This window comes from Bidens hawaiensis, unplaced genomic scaffold, assembly GCF_021521415.1.
Source record: "Bidens hawaiensis isolate Kalapana, Puna unplaced genomic scaffold, B.hawaiensis_p1.1 tig00005061_1, whole genome shotgun sequence".
NCBI lineage: Eukaryota > Viridiplantae > Streptophyta > Magnoliopsida > Asterales > Asteraceae > Bidens > Bidens hawaiensis.
Genome location: NW_027491322.1, coordinates 1278120 through 1294301, shown reverse-complemented (window position 1 = coordinate 1294301; position 16182 = coordinate 1278120). Strand labels below are relative to the sequence as shown.

The following is a 16182-nucleotide window of genomic DNA, read 5'->3' as shown; positions in this document are numbered from 1 at the left end:
AGACTGACTTTAATAGTCTAGTATGGGTTTTTTGAATTACCTAAACCCGACCCATTATCGTCAGTATTTGATTGTATATTGTATAAATTGATACACTTGAATGAGGGTTAGGCGCCTTAAATGGTACGTTGTGCATAATAAATGGTACGTTGTGCACAATAAATAATTCTTTCTTTTTCTTTCCGACAAAGAGTAGTTCAAATTGTTCCCAAAACCCATTCCAACAAGTTTGAAAACTGAAGCTCTAACTCTCGATTTATGGCGGGATGTTTAACCACTTCTGTTGTATTTCACATACCAGCTCTTGGATTATCCGAATACTACAATACCCACTTGCCCAATTCAAGATTCTCTCAAATCTTTCGTTCAGACATTTCGTCGAACACTTGGAGTGCAAACCCAAAACCCCTAATTCCAAGTTCAAGACTTCACACATCAGTACTCAATGCTTCAATCGCATACGCATCGGATGTTAAAGAACACGGAGAGGATAATGACGATGTTGTTTATGAGAACAGGCTGCAGTTTTTGGAGGAAAGAGATGAAAAGAATCTATCTTGGCGCCTGTTGAAGCTTAGTCGGTCGGATAAGGTTCGAAGCGCTCTCGAGCTCTACGCGTCGATGGATTTCATGGGGTTGAGACCCGAGTCGCACGCGTTTAACGCTTTGTTGTCGTGTTTGTTGAGGAACGAGGAGTTTGATGATGCGTTACATGTGTTCGATTCGATGAAGTTGAGTGATCGAATAAGCGGGCATAGTTATAATTTAGTTTTACAAGGGGTTGCGAAAGCGAGAGGCTTTGAAGCTGCGTTTGAATTGTTCGAAGAGCTTGTTGCGAATGACGTCCACACGAAGAATCTTGATCAGGTTTTGTTTAACATGATGTTGACGTTGTGTCGGGATAATAAAGAGTGGGTGAAAAGCGAGTTCGTTTGGAGAACAATGAATAATATTAACTGTGTCGGGAATGCAGTAACGTATCAGTTATTAGTTACAACGTTTCTTGCATGTAGTCAGTACGGATTGGCGATCGAGGCGTATCTTGAAATGGTTCAAAACCGGGTGGAACCGGATGCACGCACCATGGAAGCGGTTATAATCGCATTTGCGAAAGACGGACGATGGGATTTTGCGTTGAGTGTGTTTCGGGGTATGATGAAACGAAAAGAGAATTCGAATATTATCATATTCAATGCGTTGATTCACTCGCTCGGGAATAACGGTCAGGTAAACCTTGCGTTTAAGGTCTTCGATTGCATGAAATCTTTAGGGCATGTTCCGACGTCATACACATGGAATGCACTGCTTGTTGCGTTGTGCAGAGCCGAGCAGTATGGTGACGCGCTTCGGCTTTTTGAAAAGGTTCAACACGAGAGCCCGTCTGCACTCGGGTTGCATTTGTATAACACTGCACTAACGGCCTGCAAGCGGGTCGGTGCTTGGAGACGAGCTTTGCAGATACTATGGGAGATGGAAGACTTGGGGCTGTCGGTTCCGGTTACATCTTATTGTCGGTTGATTGGAGCTTGTGAGGTTGGAAACGAGCCGAAAGTCGCGTTGCAAGTGTACCAACACATGGCTCATCAAAAGAAAAGCCCAGATACTTTGACTCTGTTGTCACTGATTAGATCTTGCATTTGGGGTTCGCTTTATGATGAAGTTCATGAGATTTTGAAAGTAAGTTGAACCAATGCTATTATATACAATTAGTAAAAATCGTTTGCAGTTTCGTGCTCGGTTTGCAATCTCATGTTCGGTTTGTTTAATATGGTTTGAACCGATGTGCAGCTAGTTCCACCGAACGCGCATCTTTACAACGCTGCAGTTCAAGGTTTTTGTCTAAGGGAAAAGACCGAGTCAGCTACCAAGTTGTACCAGGAGATGCGTGAGCTCGGGCTTTCGTCTGATCATAAAACGCGAGCGATGATGCTGCAATTCTTACCTAAGTCATAACAATGTAATATGTATCTGTATAAATTATAAATTTATAATATAATGTAGATTTGATTCTAAAAAGTGGCAAAAAGACTCATAGCATAAGCATTTAGTATGCATAGTTAATGTTCATGTACATGCTGTATTGCTATTTGATAATGGTAAAAACATTATAATTGTATGCATCATCTACATTCCGGTGTTCATAATCTAGACAGTTTGTGAAAAGGCTTCCTGACCCTCGGGTGCGTCACCAGGTTGCGAGTCAACTCGCTTGAAGACTAGCTTTTGTTGAGGGAGTTGACCGTTTGAGAAAGCCGTGACTTCAGTGTCAACCGATATGGTATCCTCGTCTTTAAAGTCTCCTCTCAAAATACCCTTCGCAAGCTCGTTTTCAACGTACTGTTGGATCACCCGCTTCACGGGTCTAGCACCATAGTTTGGATCATACCCGAGACTCCCGAGAAGCTCAACTGCAGCTTCACTTACTTCAATCTTTAGCTTCCGGTCTGCTATCCTCTTTTGTACCCGCTCCAACTAATGATCACAAAATATAAAGTTATTCAGTTTGCTAAAATGTTAGATGATTAAATCAAACACTTTTAAGGGCTAAATGTTGTGCAGCATACCTGTAATCGGACGATTCTGTTGATTTGTGAGCGGTCGAGGGGTTGGAATACTATATACTCATCGACCCGGTTCATGAACTCAGGTCGGAAGATTGACCTGGCTGCATCCATGACTCTTCGTTTTATGGTCTCGTAAGCTTGTTCTTTCGGCGTGGAGTCGCCATCTGTGTCCAGTATGTATTGTGAGCCCACATTTGATGTCATGATGATGACGGTGTTAGTGAAGCTGACTGTACGCCCTTGGGAGTCGGTCACCCTACCATCATCCAAAATTTGGAGGAACACATTGAACACATCAGCATGAGCCTTTTCAATTTCATCAAACAAGATAACTGCATAAGGCCTTCTGCGTACAGTCTCGGTCAACTGTCCTCCTTCCTCGTACCCGACATATCCAGGTGGCGCACCTATTAACCTAGAAACCGCATGCTTCTCCATGTATTCACTCATGTCTATCCTGACAAGAGCCTCCTCAGTGTTGAACAAGTAAGAAGCAAGTGCTTTTGCCAGCTCGGTTTTCCCGACTCCCGTGGGTCCCATGAACATGAAACTTGCTATTGGACGGTGAGGATCAGATAATCCGGCTCGGGACCGTTGGATTGCTTCGGCTACTGCTGTCACCGCGGGATCCTGACCCACAACCCGTTTGTGTAACTCGTCTTCCAAATATAAGAGTTTCTCCCTCTCGGATTGTTTCAGTTTTGAAAGTGGAATTCCCGTCCATTTGCTCACAATCTCTGCAATGTCATCACCCGTAACCTCTTCACGAAGCATTGATTTACCCGAACTCATATACTCAACTAACTCTTTTTCAGCAGTTTCAAGCTGGCGTAACAGTGAGTTCAAACTCCCGTATTTCAACTCAGCTGCACGGTTTAGATCATACTCACGCTCTGCTTGCTGTATCTCTAGATTAACCCGATCAATCTGCAAATAATGACCGTTTAGTTTATGTTATCATGAGCAGATAAAAGAGTATAAAAATAATCAGATGTTGACTCACTTCTTCTTTAATAGATTGCATATTAGTCATGACACTCTTTTCATGTTCCCATTGTTCAGTCAACTCAGCTTGCCTTTCCTTCAAGAGTGCCAGTTCAGCCTCGAGCCGATTCAACCTGTCCTTTGAAGCTTTATCCGTATCACTAGTGAGTGATAGCCTTTCCATTTCCAGTTTCAAAACTGCACGATTGATCTCATCAAGAGCAGTTGGTTTTGAAGTAATCTCCATTTTCAGTTTAGCTGCAGCTTCATCTACCAGATCAATGGCTGTAATTCACAACAAACACATGCACACTTTAATATTTGATCATGCATATATGAGGTAACCAAAGTATATATATGAGGTAAATAAGTGTTCAGTTGATCAATGGCTGCAATTAACTGAAGTACCTTTATCTGGTAAAAAGCGTCCACTGATGTAACGATCTGAGAGAATTGCAGCTTCAACAAGTGCACTATCTGAAATACGTACTCCATGATGCAGTTCATATCTTTCACGCAGTCCACGAAGTATGGAAACCGTATCTTCAACTGTCGGTTGGTCAACATAAACTTGTTGAAAACGGCGTTCCAATGCAGGATCTTTTTCGATATATTTACGATACTCGTCCAATGTTGTTGCACCAATGCATCTCAACTCTCCACGACCAAGCATCGGCTTCAACAGATTGCCAGCATCCATTGCACCATTTGTGGCCCCTACAAACACAAATGAACTTTAGAATTAGATCATATTTAGTATATGTCATCAAACAAAAGATCATCCGGAGTTTAATATACCCGCTCCAACAACAGTATGAATCTCATCAATGAAAAGTATAATCTGGCCATCTGATTCTGTAACCTCCTTCAAGACTGCCTTGAGTCGATCTTCAAACTCTCCACGATATTTGGCACCAGCAATAAGCGCACCCATGTCAAGAGATATCAACTGGTATGCAAATAGCAGGTCAGTTAATGCAAACAACATTAATGAGACAGTTAAAAGTTCACAGTATAGTATTACACACCTTTCTATTCATTAATGCTTGAGGCACATCACCTTGCACTATCCTCTGAGCAAGCCTGTCAAATGCAGTAGAGTAAATTAAGTCTTCAAGCCTTCAAATTACTTGGCTTTTTGTGGTTTTACAGAAAGGCATTATCTTAATAACTTACCCTTCAGAAATTGCAGTCTTTCCAACACCTGGTTCACCAATGAGCACAGGGTTGTTCTTGGTTCTTCTTGAGAGGATCTGGATGCATCTGCGTATTTCATCATCTCTTCCGATAACAGGGTCAAGCTTTCCTTCTCTAGCCATGGCAGTTAAATCTTTACCATACTTCTCTAATGATTCATACTTCCCTTCAGGATCTGAAGTTCAAAAACATATTAGGATCAACTTGGATCAACAAGAAGAGCATATGATCAAACATGAATAAACTGTATTTACCCTGGTCTATTACTGTTTGCTTTCCTCTGATTGATTCTATTGCATTCTTTAACGTTTTCAAAGATATTTGAAACTCCTTGAACAATTGTTTCCCAAATCGGTTATCTTGCACAAAACCAAGCACCAGATGCTCAACAGAAACAAATGAGTCACCATACTCTTTCTTGTAATCCCTAGCTCTCTGCATCAGGCTTTCCAAATCCCGCCCTAACATCGAGCCTGCTGACTCACTAATAACCTGCCATATAAAATAACCAAGGTGAGAAAATGCAATGGCTTAAGTATCAGACACACTACATATAATTACTGATATAGAAGACTGTATCTATCACCTTTGGTTGGCGCTGAATAAACTTATCAGTGGCTTCTAGAAGGCGAGTATTATCCACACCAGCCTTGGAGAATATCCTGCGAGCCAGCCCGTTCTTCTGTTCCAGCAGAGCTTTCATCAAATGCTCAGTCTCCACAATCTGATGCTTGTTCTCCTTTGCAACTTCAGGAGAAGACACAATTGCTTGCCATGCCATCTCTGTGAATTCTTGTTGAGTAATCTGTGAATGCAATTGTCCCATTGTCAATAAGTATATTGTGAAAAATATCAAACATCTACCTATTCTATAAAAAAAATTATTATACTTAGGTCTGTGAAAAAACCAAACCAAACCGAACAAGGCTTTGTTCATGTCTGTTCCATTAAGCTTTTATCAGACAATTGAACAGTTCACGAACACCTAACCGAACGCAACTTTTATTTGTGTTTGTTCATTAAGGAAATGAACTTGTTCGGGAATGCTTCACGAACACAATGTTTTTTTTTGGCTTAAATATATATGACAAAGATGAAAAGTCGTTAAAAAATATAAAAACCCTTTAACCAAGAAACATAAGCAAAGAAACATTAACGGACGTGAACAAACACCTTATAAAGTATAAAACACAATTGAGCATGCACGGACCCTCTTCGTGCTCATTCATTTACTAAATCAAACGAAATTCCTTGTTCATATTCCTTCATTCATTAAATGGAACAAACTTCCCGCCGGACAATTCACGTACGTTTAGTTCACTTCCAGCCCTACTTATCCTCTAAAGTAAGTCAAATTCAGTTTCTATGATTCATTCAACTATTAATTAGTTCCTAATTCATTTCGAATCTCATATTTTACGAACCAATTCTAACATTCAAATCCCTAACTATGCTAAACTCCACATAACCTTCATCATCCAATCAATCCAGTTAACAACCAACGGTAAAATAATAATAATAATAATAATAATAATAATAATAATAATAATAATAATAATAATAATAATAATAATATGTTACCATTCCAACATAATATCCTTCATCCAATCAATCATAATCATCAATTCAATTAACAATTAACAGTAAAACAGTATTATAATAATAATAATAATAATAATATATTACCCTGCCATTAGACGAAGCATCACACCGAACAACAAACGACGACCGATACCTCCTGCCACCAGTTCGCAACAACAAAGCCTCATTACACCTACCACTACTACCACTACTCTTCAATCTCAACGAGCGTAGAGCAATTCGTCTAGGTTTAGCAAACGAGTTGACGGAGACTGACGGCTGAGCAAACGACGACGTTCTATCGGTGCAGATTGACGACGGCGGAAGGTGGAGTCCAACGCCGGAGAATGACGCCATAGTTGCCGGAAGAAGTGTGTATCTGGATATTAATAATAATAATAATATTAAAGTGTATAGAGAAAGAGAGATTGAGTGAGAATATGGTAAAGTTAGGGTTTAAAGAATTAGTTTACGTGAAGTGGTTATATATATGAAGACGATGAAGAAAGAGGATGGTTCAAGAGAGTGCGAGGTGAGTCTAGTGTGCTAACACAATCCACAAATAATAATTTGTTTATTTTTTGTGTAATGTGGCAAAATTGAATTTTTTTTTTTTAATATTTTTGTTTAGATATAGATAGGATAAGTTTGTTTTGAAGTGTATATTTTGTTACTAGACGGGTGTCTGGCGGGAACACGGACTGTTGATAATAGTTTGGTTTTTAATTTTTAACGGTTTTGTTTCGGTTTACGATGATCAAAAACAGCTACTAATTGTTTATTTAAAAACTGTCAAAACCATATTGCAAACACCACTACATAAATGCTAATATTTTTAACTAAAAAAAACTAAGGCGATAGCATACTCAAATTAAAGAGAATAAAATTCTCGTTTTTATGGTGCCGGTTTTTTTAAAAAATATTAGCGTCTAAAAAAATTATGACAGTTTAAAAGTCATGGGTGGAAGTTTAGTTAAATGTGAAATTAAAAAGAACACATGGTTAAAAGTTAAAGGGCTAATGTTGTAACTATTACTTAAATTTACAAAATTTAATTAAAGTTGAAGGGGCAATATTGTAACTATATTTAAATATTTTTTTGTAATTGACTATTTTATCCCTCTTCAACATGCCATATAAGTTGTACCATTTATTAATTAAGTTGTAAATTACTTAAAACCTAAGTGTCTTAATTTGCCCGTGAGTTATGTATTATATATAGTATAGATAAGAGCATTATTAGCAGTTAGCCCATCCTTCCATATTTGTTTTTGGTTGTTTGGGTGGAGACTTCTCAGGAGGTCAACCATACTCATTCTCATGTTCACTAGCATTCAGCTCAAAACGCGTTGATGATTAAGAGACGGGACCATCACTTGTGAACCGATTATCTCTTCTGTCCACGACTGATCTGAGATTTGCCTAGGGTGTTACATAAAAATAAGTAAGCTAACACGTTAACTAAGCGTGTCCAAAGTTAAAAATTAACTTTAATTATAATAAGTTAAATAAAAATAATTAAACATATAGAAACAAAAAAATTTTAAAAAAGGTTTACTAAATTCATTATTACTATAATTTAGATAATTTAGGAGTAGAAACGTAAATCATTTAAAGAAAGACGATTGTTAAATTTCAATGATCGTATAATAACTCTATTAACTTGAGCGTAGAAATCGTTTAAAGAAAAAGAATTATTAAAGTACAGATCCAGCCAGTCCGTATCACAACTCTATTAAAGTTCAAGGTTAGAAACGTAAATCAGTCACATCATCTTTTTACACTCACAGAGGACGGATTCAACATACAGGGAGTATAACGTTGCCTCACTTAATACGTCTTTTCCTTTTGTCGGTTTAGTAAAAATAAGAATGCGAGTTTGTTGGTTAGTACAACAATCTTCGATAATCTTGTCTTTCAATGATAAGAATCAGTACGATTTTTATAAGGCTTCTCGGCCTTCTCCTCCAAATGAAATTCAGCACAAGTCACATTAATTCGGATATTCGAAATTTGGATACCGTAGTAAACTTGAAGAGGAAAAAAGAAATGACTTTCAGCTTTATTGATTATGCTAAACTTGAATTTGAGTCTTAAGTATATGCTAAACACAAAATAGAAAAAGATTATTTGAATAGTGATTCTTTATTATAAAATAAAATGCTAACTTCTATCACATAACATCAAACCCAATTTAAGCTTAAGCACAACAAAAACATTATATAAATCCATTGTTTAACTAGAACTTTCATATATTCATATTCACATATTCATTTATTCAACAGAATCAAACATTATAGCCTTACCAAAGGCACACATATACACAGAAAACAAACTGTAATCACGCAAACCAACTAACCGATGATCTCCCTCACCAACCAATCCAAACTAGGATACGAAAAATACAAAACCAGAAACGAAGGAACCGCAACCACAATAGTAAGCAAAACATACAAAGCCAGTATTACCGCACTTGCAGGAACCGCATATAACACAATCATCAAAAGGATTAACACCAACGGGAACTTAGCGGTCATTTCAACCAAAAAAACCACTACCTTCTTAACAAAACCAATACGACTGTTCCCCGCAACGGGCCCAGATGATTGGCCCGTTTGACCATCACTCAAAGTCAACATCGGCAAATTGTCATTCACTTTAACCTTTTCACTTGTCATTCTCTCAACCATCCAAAGAAGAAAGTAATTCTTTCTTGGAAACTTTAGGGTTCCTTTTATTACAACACGGGGCGATAAAAGATTGCACCAGGGGCAAGATATTAGGAGCGGTAACCGAACAGGTAAAGGTTGGATCTTGCCTATGGCCCACGGAAGAGATAAGATGCAGTTTTTACAGAGTGAATGACCACACCATAAAACGTAAGGTACATTTTCGACTATGTTGAAGTATTCGCAGCATATCGGGCACTCTAATCCCTCTTCTTTACTAATAACAGCAGAAGCTTCATCATCTGATGATTCTTGAACACTTTGTGTTAGCGTTTTGAAGCGGTTTCTAAATCGTAGCCCGCCAGTGCCAGCTAGACATTTGGATGCAAATTTCCACATATGTATGGACACTTGAAATATATTCAAATATCTTCTGCAATTGTCTGAATCAAAAAACATAACTATGAGCTCAGATGTTCAATTAAGTAGTTTTCAGATTCAAAACTGATTAAAATCATAAAAACCACTAGGAGTGTAAACGAACCGAGCCGCTCGTTAGTTACTCGATATCGGATTGATAAAAATCTTGAAATGAGCCGAGCTTTTCGAGCTCGAGCTCAAATAAAGCTGATTTAGTTATCGAGCCCGAGCTTGGCCCTTGTGCATGTTTAAGTTTTACCTCTTTTGACTTCTATGTATTAATTTCACACAGCACAGCCGAGCTTCGGCTCGTTTATTAGACTGCATGAGCTCGAGCCTAGCTTAAGCCCGTTTAAGGTTTTTCCCAAAATATATAATAAATGATTAATATAAATTAATTAATAAATAATAAACGAGTCAAACTTTAGAAAGTAGAGCTCGAAGCGAGTCAAGCTCGAGCTCTCGTTAGTCAAAAAGAGTCGAGCTTTAGCTCGTTTGTTGTACTACATGAGCACAAACCGAGCGTAAGCTCATTTAAAGTTTTTCCCAAAACATATAAAAAGTTAATAAACATGTATAAATTAATAAATAAATAGTAATAAACTAGTCGACCCCAAGCCAAGCCCAAACTTGAAAAAACAACTCACGAGCTGCGTTCGAGCTCTAAAACAAAAGGAGCTCGAAGCTTATTGCATGAGATGGAGCCGAGCATAACCTCGTTTAAGGTTTTTTCCAAAACATTTAATAAAATAATAAAAAAACGTATATAAATCAATTAATATTAATTAATGGGGAAAGTTAACATACAAATTAAATTAGCATGCTAACTGTGAGAATCAAGTAGTGTGATTATATATACAACATAGTTAGCACGTTAATTTAATTTGTGAGTTAACTTTCCACATTAATTAATTTATATACGTTTTTAATTATTTAGCAAGTTAATTTAATTTGTATTTGATCTAAACCTATTAATTAATAAATAATAAAGGAGTAGACCCTGAGCTGAGCCCGACCTTGAAAAAACGACTCGAGCTCTCGTAAGTCAAACCACATACAAATGCATAACTAGGTCATTCAAAATCAAATAGAAAGCATATTTTGAAACAGTAATTACATCGAATAATAAGCCCTAACCATCAGGATCGTGTTAAACCCTAAAAAATGATTGAATCGTGATTTGATGTATCGTTACTGAAATTAAAGGCAAAAGTAAGTAAGTTACGTTTAGTTTCTTACGGATTGGATATGAAGATGTGACTGATTTGACGTCTTCTTAGCTGCAAATCGGGAGAAATGATAACGAAGAAGAGGCCTTTGGTAAGTAGCACAGACTACATATTTTGGGCCATAGCTGTCTTTAAGCCTGTTATCCTGTCTAAATAACAGGTGCAAAATTAGAAACTAATCTATAAAATAATAAGATAATAATTTTTCTAAAATTCTAGCATATATATATATATATAGAGTAAAATTTCCAAAATAATCATTTATGAAAACAAATTTATAGTTTTAGGTATCATTTGTAAAAAAATTCCAGAATTAGGTATTATAAACTAATCGTGACAAGTAATTTGTCGAACCAATTAAAACTTGTCGCGTGTCCTTAAATTAACCGTAACAAGCACGTTCACTAATTAGTTACTCATCACGACTAAATAAGTTTCATACCTCGTAATCAACGCCCACGAGTAATTCATAAGTTCTTTAGTCGCGACGACTAGTTTACCCAGTTTATATTTCCTACACGAGTAGTTTATTAGTAGTTAACTCGTCGCGATTAGTTTAAGCTTATAATCTACTCGTCGCAACTAAAGGACTTATAAATTACTCGTGGGCGTTGATTACGAGGCATTAAACTTATTTAGTCGTGACGAGTAAATGATTGGAGAACGTGCTTGTTACGGTTAGTTTAAGGACATGTGGCAAGTTCTAATTGGTTTCTGCAAACTACCCGTCACTACTAGTTTATAATACCTATTTTTGAAATTTTTTTACAAATAGTACCTAAAACTAGAAATTTGTTTTCATAAATGCTTATTTTGGAAATTTTCCCTATATATTGGTCTCAACAAAACTATAAATTAATAGTTGGTAAAAGATTCAAAATTCTAAGGTTGTCCGGTAAAAATTGAATCTATAGTAACTTGTTTTTTATTGATCTTCACATCTATGTTGATTTCATTTTTAAATCTTCTCATTACGCTCAATAGACTCATTAAATTAATAAAGTATTAATTTATCGATATAATAATATCTCATTAAAATAATAAAATATCTATGTCCTAACATTATTAATTCATAGAGGTTTTACTGTAGACCCGGTTTATCTTGAAATCACAAGATGTGACCAATAACTAAACTGATAATTGAAAACCAATGAAGCTTAATCGAAATTAACCGGAAATTGGTCATCGGTTTCTTTTTGTACCATCGGTTAACCGAAATTATCCGAACATAATGATTCAGATTTTCATATATTTATAGCTTTTTATACATTCATTTCATGTATTTATATTTTCATTTCATGTATTTCTAAGCAAAAGTTTTATTTCAAGTTCGGGGGTTGGTTATTAACCAAAACTAACTAAACCAAACCAAAAACCGATAAAATAACTGAATAAACCATACCAATTAACCAAAAACCGATTGGTTAATGAAAATGATTAACAGATGACTTTGATTTCGGTTTCAGTTGAGGCTAATAACCGAACTGAACCGAAACGTGCACACCCCCTGCATCAAACCGCAATAGTTAGCCAACAATAGTGTATCAATAGGGCCTTGCAAACTCCAATGACGATTTGTAAAACAAAATATAGGTAGATTTGAACATTTACCTTTCAAAAAGACAACCTTATTTAAGAGTTTGTATCGCTAGACTAGAGGTTATGATATATCTTACACATATCTTTTTTACTAAAATATATAGCAATATTTGAATAGAAGCTACAAAAATCTTTGATGCTTGAATAAGACTATTAGAATTTAGAATCCTTGGAATAGTTATCTGATTTTTGTTTCTTATTTTTAACGTTTTACATGGAAACCAAAGAGATTTAGGATTTAGAAAAAGGTGGGTTATACACAAACCATTGACACACTATGTATACACTATTGATAATTCAGATGACTTAGTATGATCTATTCTATACTAGTTTGAGCCCCGTGTATTACACGGGAATTGATGAAAACTCAAAACCTTAAATATTAAGTAAAATCCAATCAACAACATAATTATCATATATTGTTAATACAAAACAATTTACATTAGAATTACATGAACAAAACAAACATTACACAAATATTTCAAAGTTGATTGAGTATGATAAGTTTGTTGTCACCGAACTACCTATGTATGAAAAGGTAATTGACTTAATCTACTACAAACAAAGTTAAGGTAAATAAGGAATGCAATTACGAGAAACATATTTTTAGACATACTAACATGTTTATCATTGTTCGGAAAATATTGATTAATCTGAGTTCGGGATACCAGTTGATACCAAAAGATGCAATGAGGTCATATATATTAGTTTAATGTATTAGATAAGGAATTTAATTTAATATCAACTAAAAGACAAAACATTTGGGAATCGGATCTAATTAGGTAGCGGCGAGGATGCAACGGTGATTGGGATGGGGGTGCTCTAAATTGAAAGAAATATGGCCTATTGGGTCGGGTAATAAGTTAATAACCCATGGGGGTATTTAAGAAATCCATAAACAAACTATATATTGAAAATAAGTTAAAAAAGATAGGAAGACTAAGAAAGTGACAAGTGTCAAAAATGGGTATTCTTTTATTAGTATAGTAGATATTTATACATCACGGCCCATATAACCTTATACGGCTTGTGCGACGTGTGAAAAAGTCTACCCGTACGAATATAAAAACAAATGTGTTCTTAAACACGCCTTATCTTTAGATCACTGGCATATTCCGGCTAGAGACTGCCTTCAGCCTTCTCATGGTAAGCGGCTTCCGTCTTCGTCATAAACTCTCATTAACTTCGGCTCAGTGGCTCACCACAAATATATGCAGTGAAATACATATACCAATTTATATATATTGTTTATACTGAATGTCATAAATGGTTCTATGATGTAGTGGTTAGCACTCTGGACTTTGAATCCAGCAACCTGGGTTCGATTCTCGGTAGGACGTTCGTTTTAATTTTTTTTGTTTCAAAAACCAAATTAAAAGTGTTTTATCATAAAAAAGTTTAAAACACAGAAATAAAAATTTACAAAACCTATAAAGATTTGGCTTTTAAAATGAATCTATAAAGAAACTATATTCACTTGGTTTAAAGTTTAAACATCTCATCGAAGATTTAGCGATTCATTTCCGTTGTGGCGAGTAATGTAAAAGGCGAAGGGCGATTTCACTATATTATTCTTACAATTATTTAATGTTTATGGAAGACTCGCAATGACAGTATGACGTTGTTCGAAGATGTTAAAGTCGTTGGCTTTCTTTGGTTTAGAAACCGCTCGAGGCTTACAACTATTAGTTGGGAAGTTTAATTTGTTAAAAAGAAGTTTATCATATCAATCAAAGACTACCAAAATCACAAAACAATATGATGTTTAATTGCTCATCTCACCAAAATAATCCAACTTTGTTGAAGGCAACTTTCATCACTTGTACAGGATACATGATTTAATGACTCTACTATATAACTATGTACAATAACAGTCTCCATAGCACCAAGATTTTTAACTCTTTTTAACACTTCAAAGCAAGAGACTGATGATTACCACCATTTTGACACCGCTGTCGAGGCAGCCGCCTCGTCCTCTTTCCCCACCCGCTAAGACTTTTCTCCTCCAATGCCACCACCTCCCGACAAACATTCTCCTCAACCGGAAGCGGTCGCGGGGGGCTGAGCACCACCGTCGGCCGCCTGCCCCTGCCACCTTTCCTCTTCGACTGCCACGACATGCCAATACCATTAAACGCCTCTTCAAATGTTTGAAGATCTTCAGTCACTTCCCGCCTTGATAAAGTAACAATTCCCGGTAACACATCCCTTTGAAAATCTTTCTTCTGCCTGCCTCTCTTTCCCGGTCCCCTTTTACTCACCGGTTTTCTCAATAAACCGTCGCCGTCTTTTTCGTTCTCTGCCACCGTCACCGGCTTATAGCAGATGTTATCCACCTCGGTTTCTTCCAGCTTTAATGTCATGTACTCAAACTCATCCATACCTTCAGGTATACTATCTTTAATACAATCATCAGATTCAATCACCTCTGCAAACCACATCAGCAAAGTGCCAGCTGGCGGTGGATCAGATGATGAAATGGACACAATAGCCTCGGATGCAGATTTAACAAGCTCTTGATCATCAGCATCTGTTTCAGATTCGAGGGCTGCAGGAGTCTCTAAGTCAATCTCCATTGAAGCAATATTAGCAACGGTTTCTCGAACATTTGGTGTTGCAGAAAGATCTTCTTCTTCATCTAACGACATATTCAAATCAATCGCATGTCTCGGTTCTGACACGCGGTTATTTTTATCATTTGCAGCGTTCGTATCGTGGACTGCTGAATCTTGAACCGGCACCCCAAGAATTTTTGTAATTCCTTGAGAATCATCAGTTTGAAGCTTCTCAGATTTCTTGAAAAACTGCTGCGAATGTTGCTGCAACGAATCTAAGTTCATCTGATAAGGTGCTGTTTCTTTACCTTTGGCTTGTGTAAGCCAATGGGGCAGCTGTGTTTCAAGATTCTTGATTCCATTAGAAACTTCATGTGATGAAGTGTTTTGATCCCACGAACAATGGCTACTTTCGCTGATTTCAACACCAAATAACGTTTTTTTCCTCGATACATGCTCGTTAGCTTTATTCGGTGCAGCTTGTAAGTACCAAAACTGTGAATTTGTGGATAAATTTTGCCTACAATCACCGTTTTTAGTTATAAAAGATGCTGCAGAAGATGCCTCTTCCATCTGAATCGGTTCGTTAAGATCAGCCAAATTAAAAGCTCGTTTTGTACTTAAATTATGAACATCTTTCACTGGTTGATTTCCTTCATTATCATCTTCCGCATCAGCAGGCAGTTCTAAATCAATCACTCTTCTCTGCGAACACACTCGATTCAAAAAATGACCCGAATTTGGTGCTTTTGCTGGTATCGTAAAACTGTAACAGTCTTTCATTCTAATTTCATTCATCAAGTCTCTCTGTCTTTTATACACACGGTGAAGTTCTTGAAGCTAAAACATTAAAAAAAGTACTTTTATGCAAATGAAATCGACTATTTATACATGAAAGAAGATACGATTTGGAAAACAAAACCAACCTGATGTCTGAAGATCGATTCTTGCTTCAAAATAGTTTGCTTCATTTGTTCTTTCGGATATCCCGGGCATCCGTCCATGGTTTGGCTCATCAAAAACGAGTTGTAACCCTGGTTTCGATTATCATGATATGGGTCCCACATAACATTGAACAAGCCGTTGTTTAGATCCATCATGGAACTGTGGAAATATGTTTTAGCTTGTACCTTGGCTGCCATTCCTGCACTATAATCAAGTAAAATAACTGTCATCATTTACAGTGATGAACAAGTTTTACAAGTATGCACAAACTGAAAAATTGATTCAGTTTCAAGATATTGAATATGTGAAGCACAGATATGAATGATCCAACAAACCAGTGAGAACAAAATATCAGCATATAAAATCTTACCAAACACTTATATGACTATGAGTAAGGATGTAAACGAGCCGAGCCAAGCCCAAGCTTGGCTTAATTTGA

At 36.6% G+C, this 16182-nt stretch overlaps 4 protein-coding genes across 4 annotated transcripts; 1 reads left to right on the top strand and 3 right to left on the bottom strand.

The window, feature by feature from the left end:
• The first annotated feature begins 204 nt into the window (after nt 1–204).
• On the top strand, nt 205–1972 carry LOC143628818 (pentatricopeptide repeat-containing protein At3g29290-like). Its single transcript, XM_077098301.1, has 2 exons — nt 205–1677; nt 1789–1972. Exons 1-2 carry the CDS (start codon nt 259–261, stop codon nt 1951–1953), a joined length of 1584 nt encoding a protein of 527 aa, XP_076954416.1. The 5' UTR covers nt 205–258; the 3' UTR covers nt 1954–1972.
• Nucleotides 1973–2091: 119 nt separating this feature from the next.
• Nucleotides 2092–6698, bottom strand: LOC143628816 (chaperone protein ClpB3, chloroplastic-like). Its single transcript, XM_077098299.1, has 10 exons — nt 6432–6698; nt 5332–5550; nt 5000–5237; nt 4725–4920; nt 4577–4631; nt 4347–4497; nt 3957–4265; nt 3568–3833; nt 2565–3491; nt 2092–2472 (listed from the first exon to the last, which is right to left on the bottom strand). Exons 1-10 carry the CDS (start codon nt 6681–6683, stop codon nt 2146–2148), a joined length of 2940 nt encoding a protein of 979 aa, XP_076954414.1. The 5' UTR covers nt 6684–6698; the 3' UTR covers nt 2092–2145.
• Nucleotides 6699–8590: 1892 nt separating this feature from the next.
• Nucleotides 8591–9395, bottom strand: LOC143628767 (uncharacterized). The gene has a single exon (XM_077098259.1). The coding sequence runs from the start codon at nt 9392–9394 to the stop codon at nt 8681–8683; it is 714 nt and encodes a 237-aa protein (XP_076954374.1). The 5' UTR covers nt 9395; the 3' UTR covers nt 8591–8680.
• A 4628-nt stretch (nt 9396–14023) lies between these two features.
• LOC143628698 (uncharacterized) lies at nt 14024–15973 on the bottom strand. Its single transcript, XM_077098208.1, has 2 exons — nt 15725–15973; nt 14024–15638 (listed from the first exon to the last, which is right to left on the bottom strand). Exons 1-2 carry the CDS (start codon nt 15971–15973, stop codon nt 14148–14150), a joined length of 1740 nt encoding a protein of 579 aa, XP_076954323.1. The 3' UTR covers nt 14024–14147.
• Nucleotides 15974–16182: the final 209 nt, after the last annotated feature.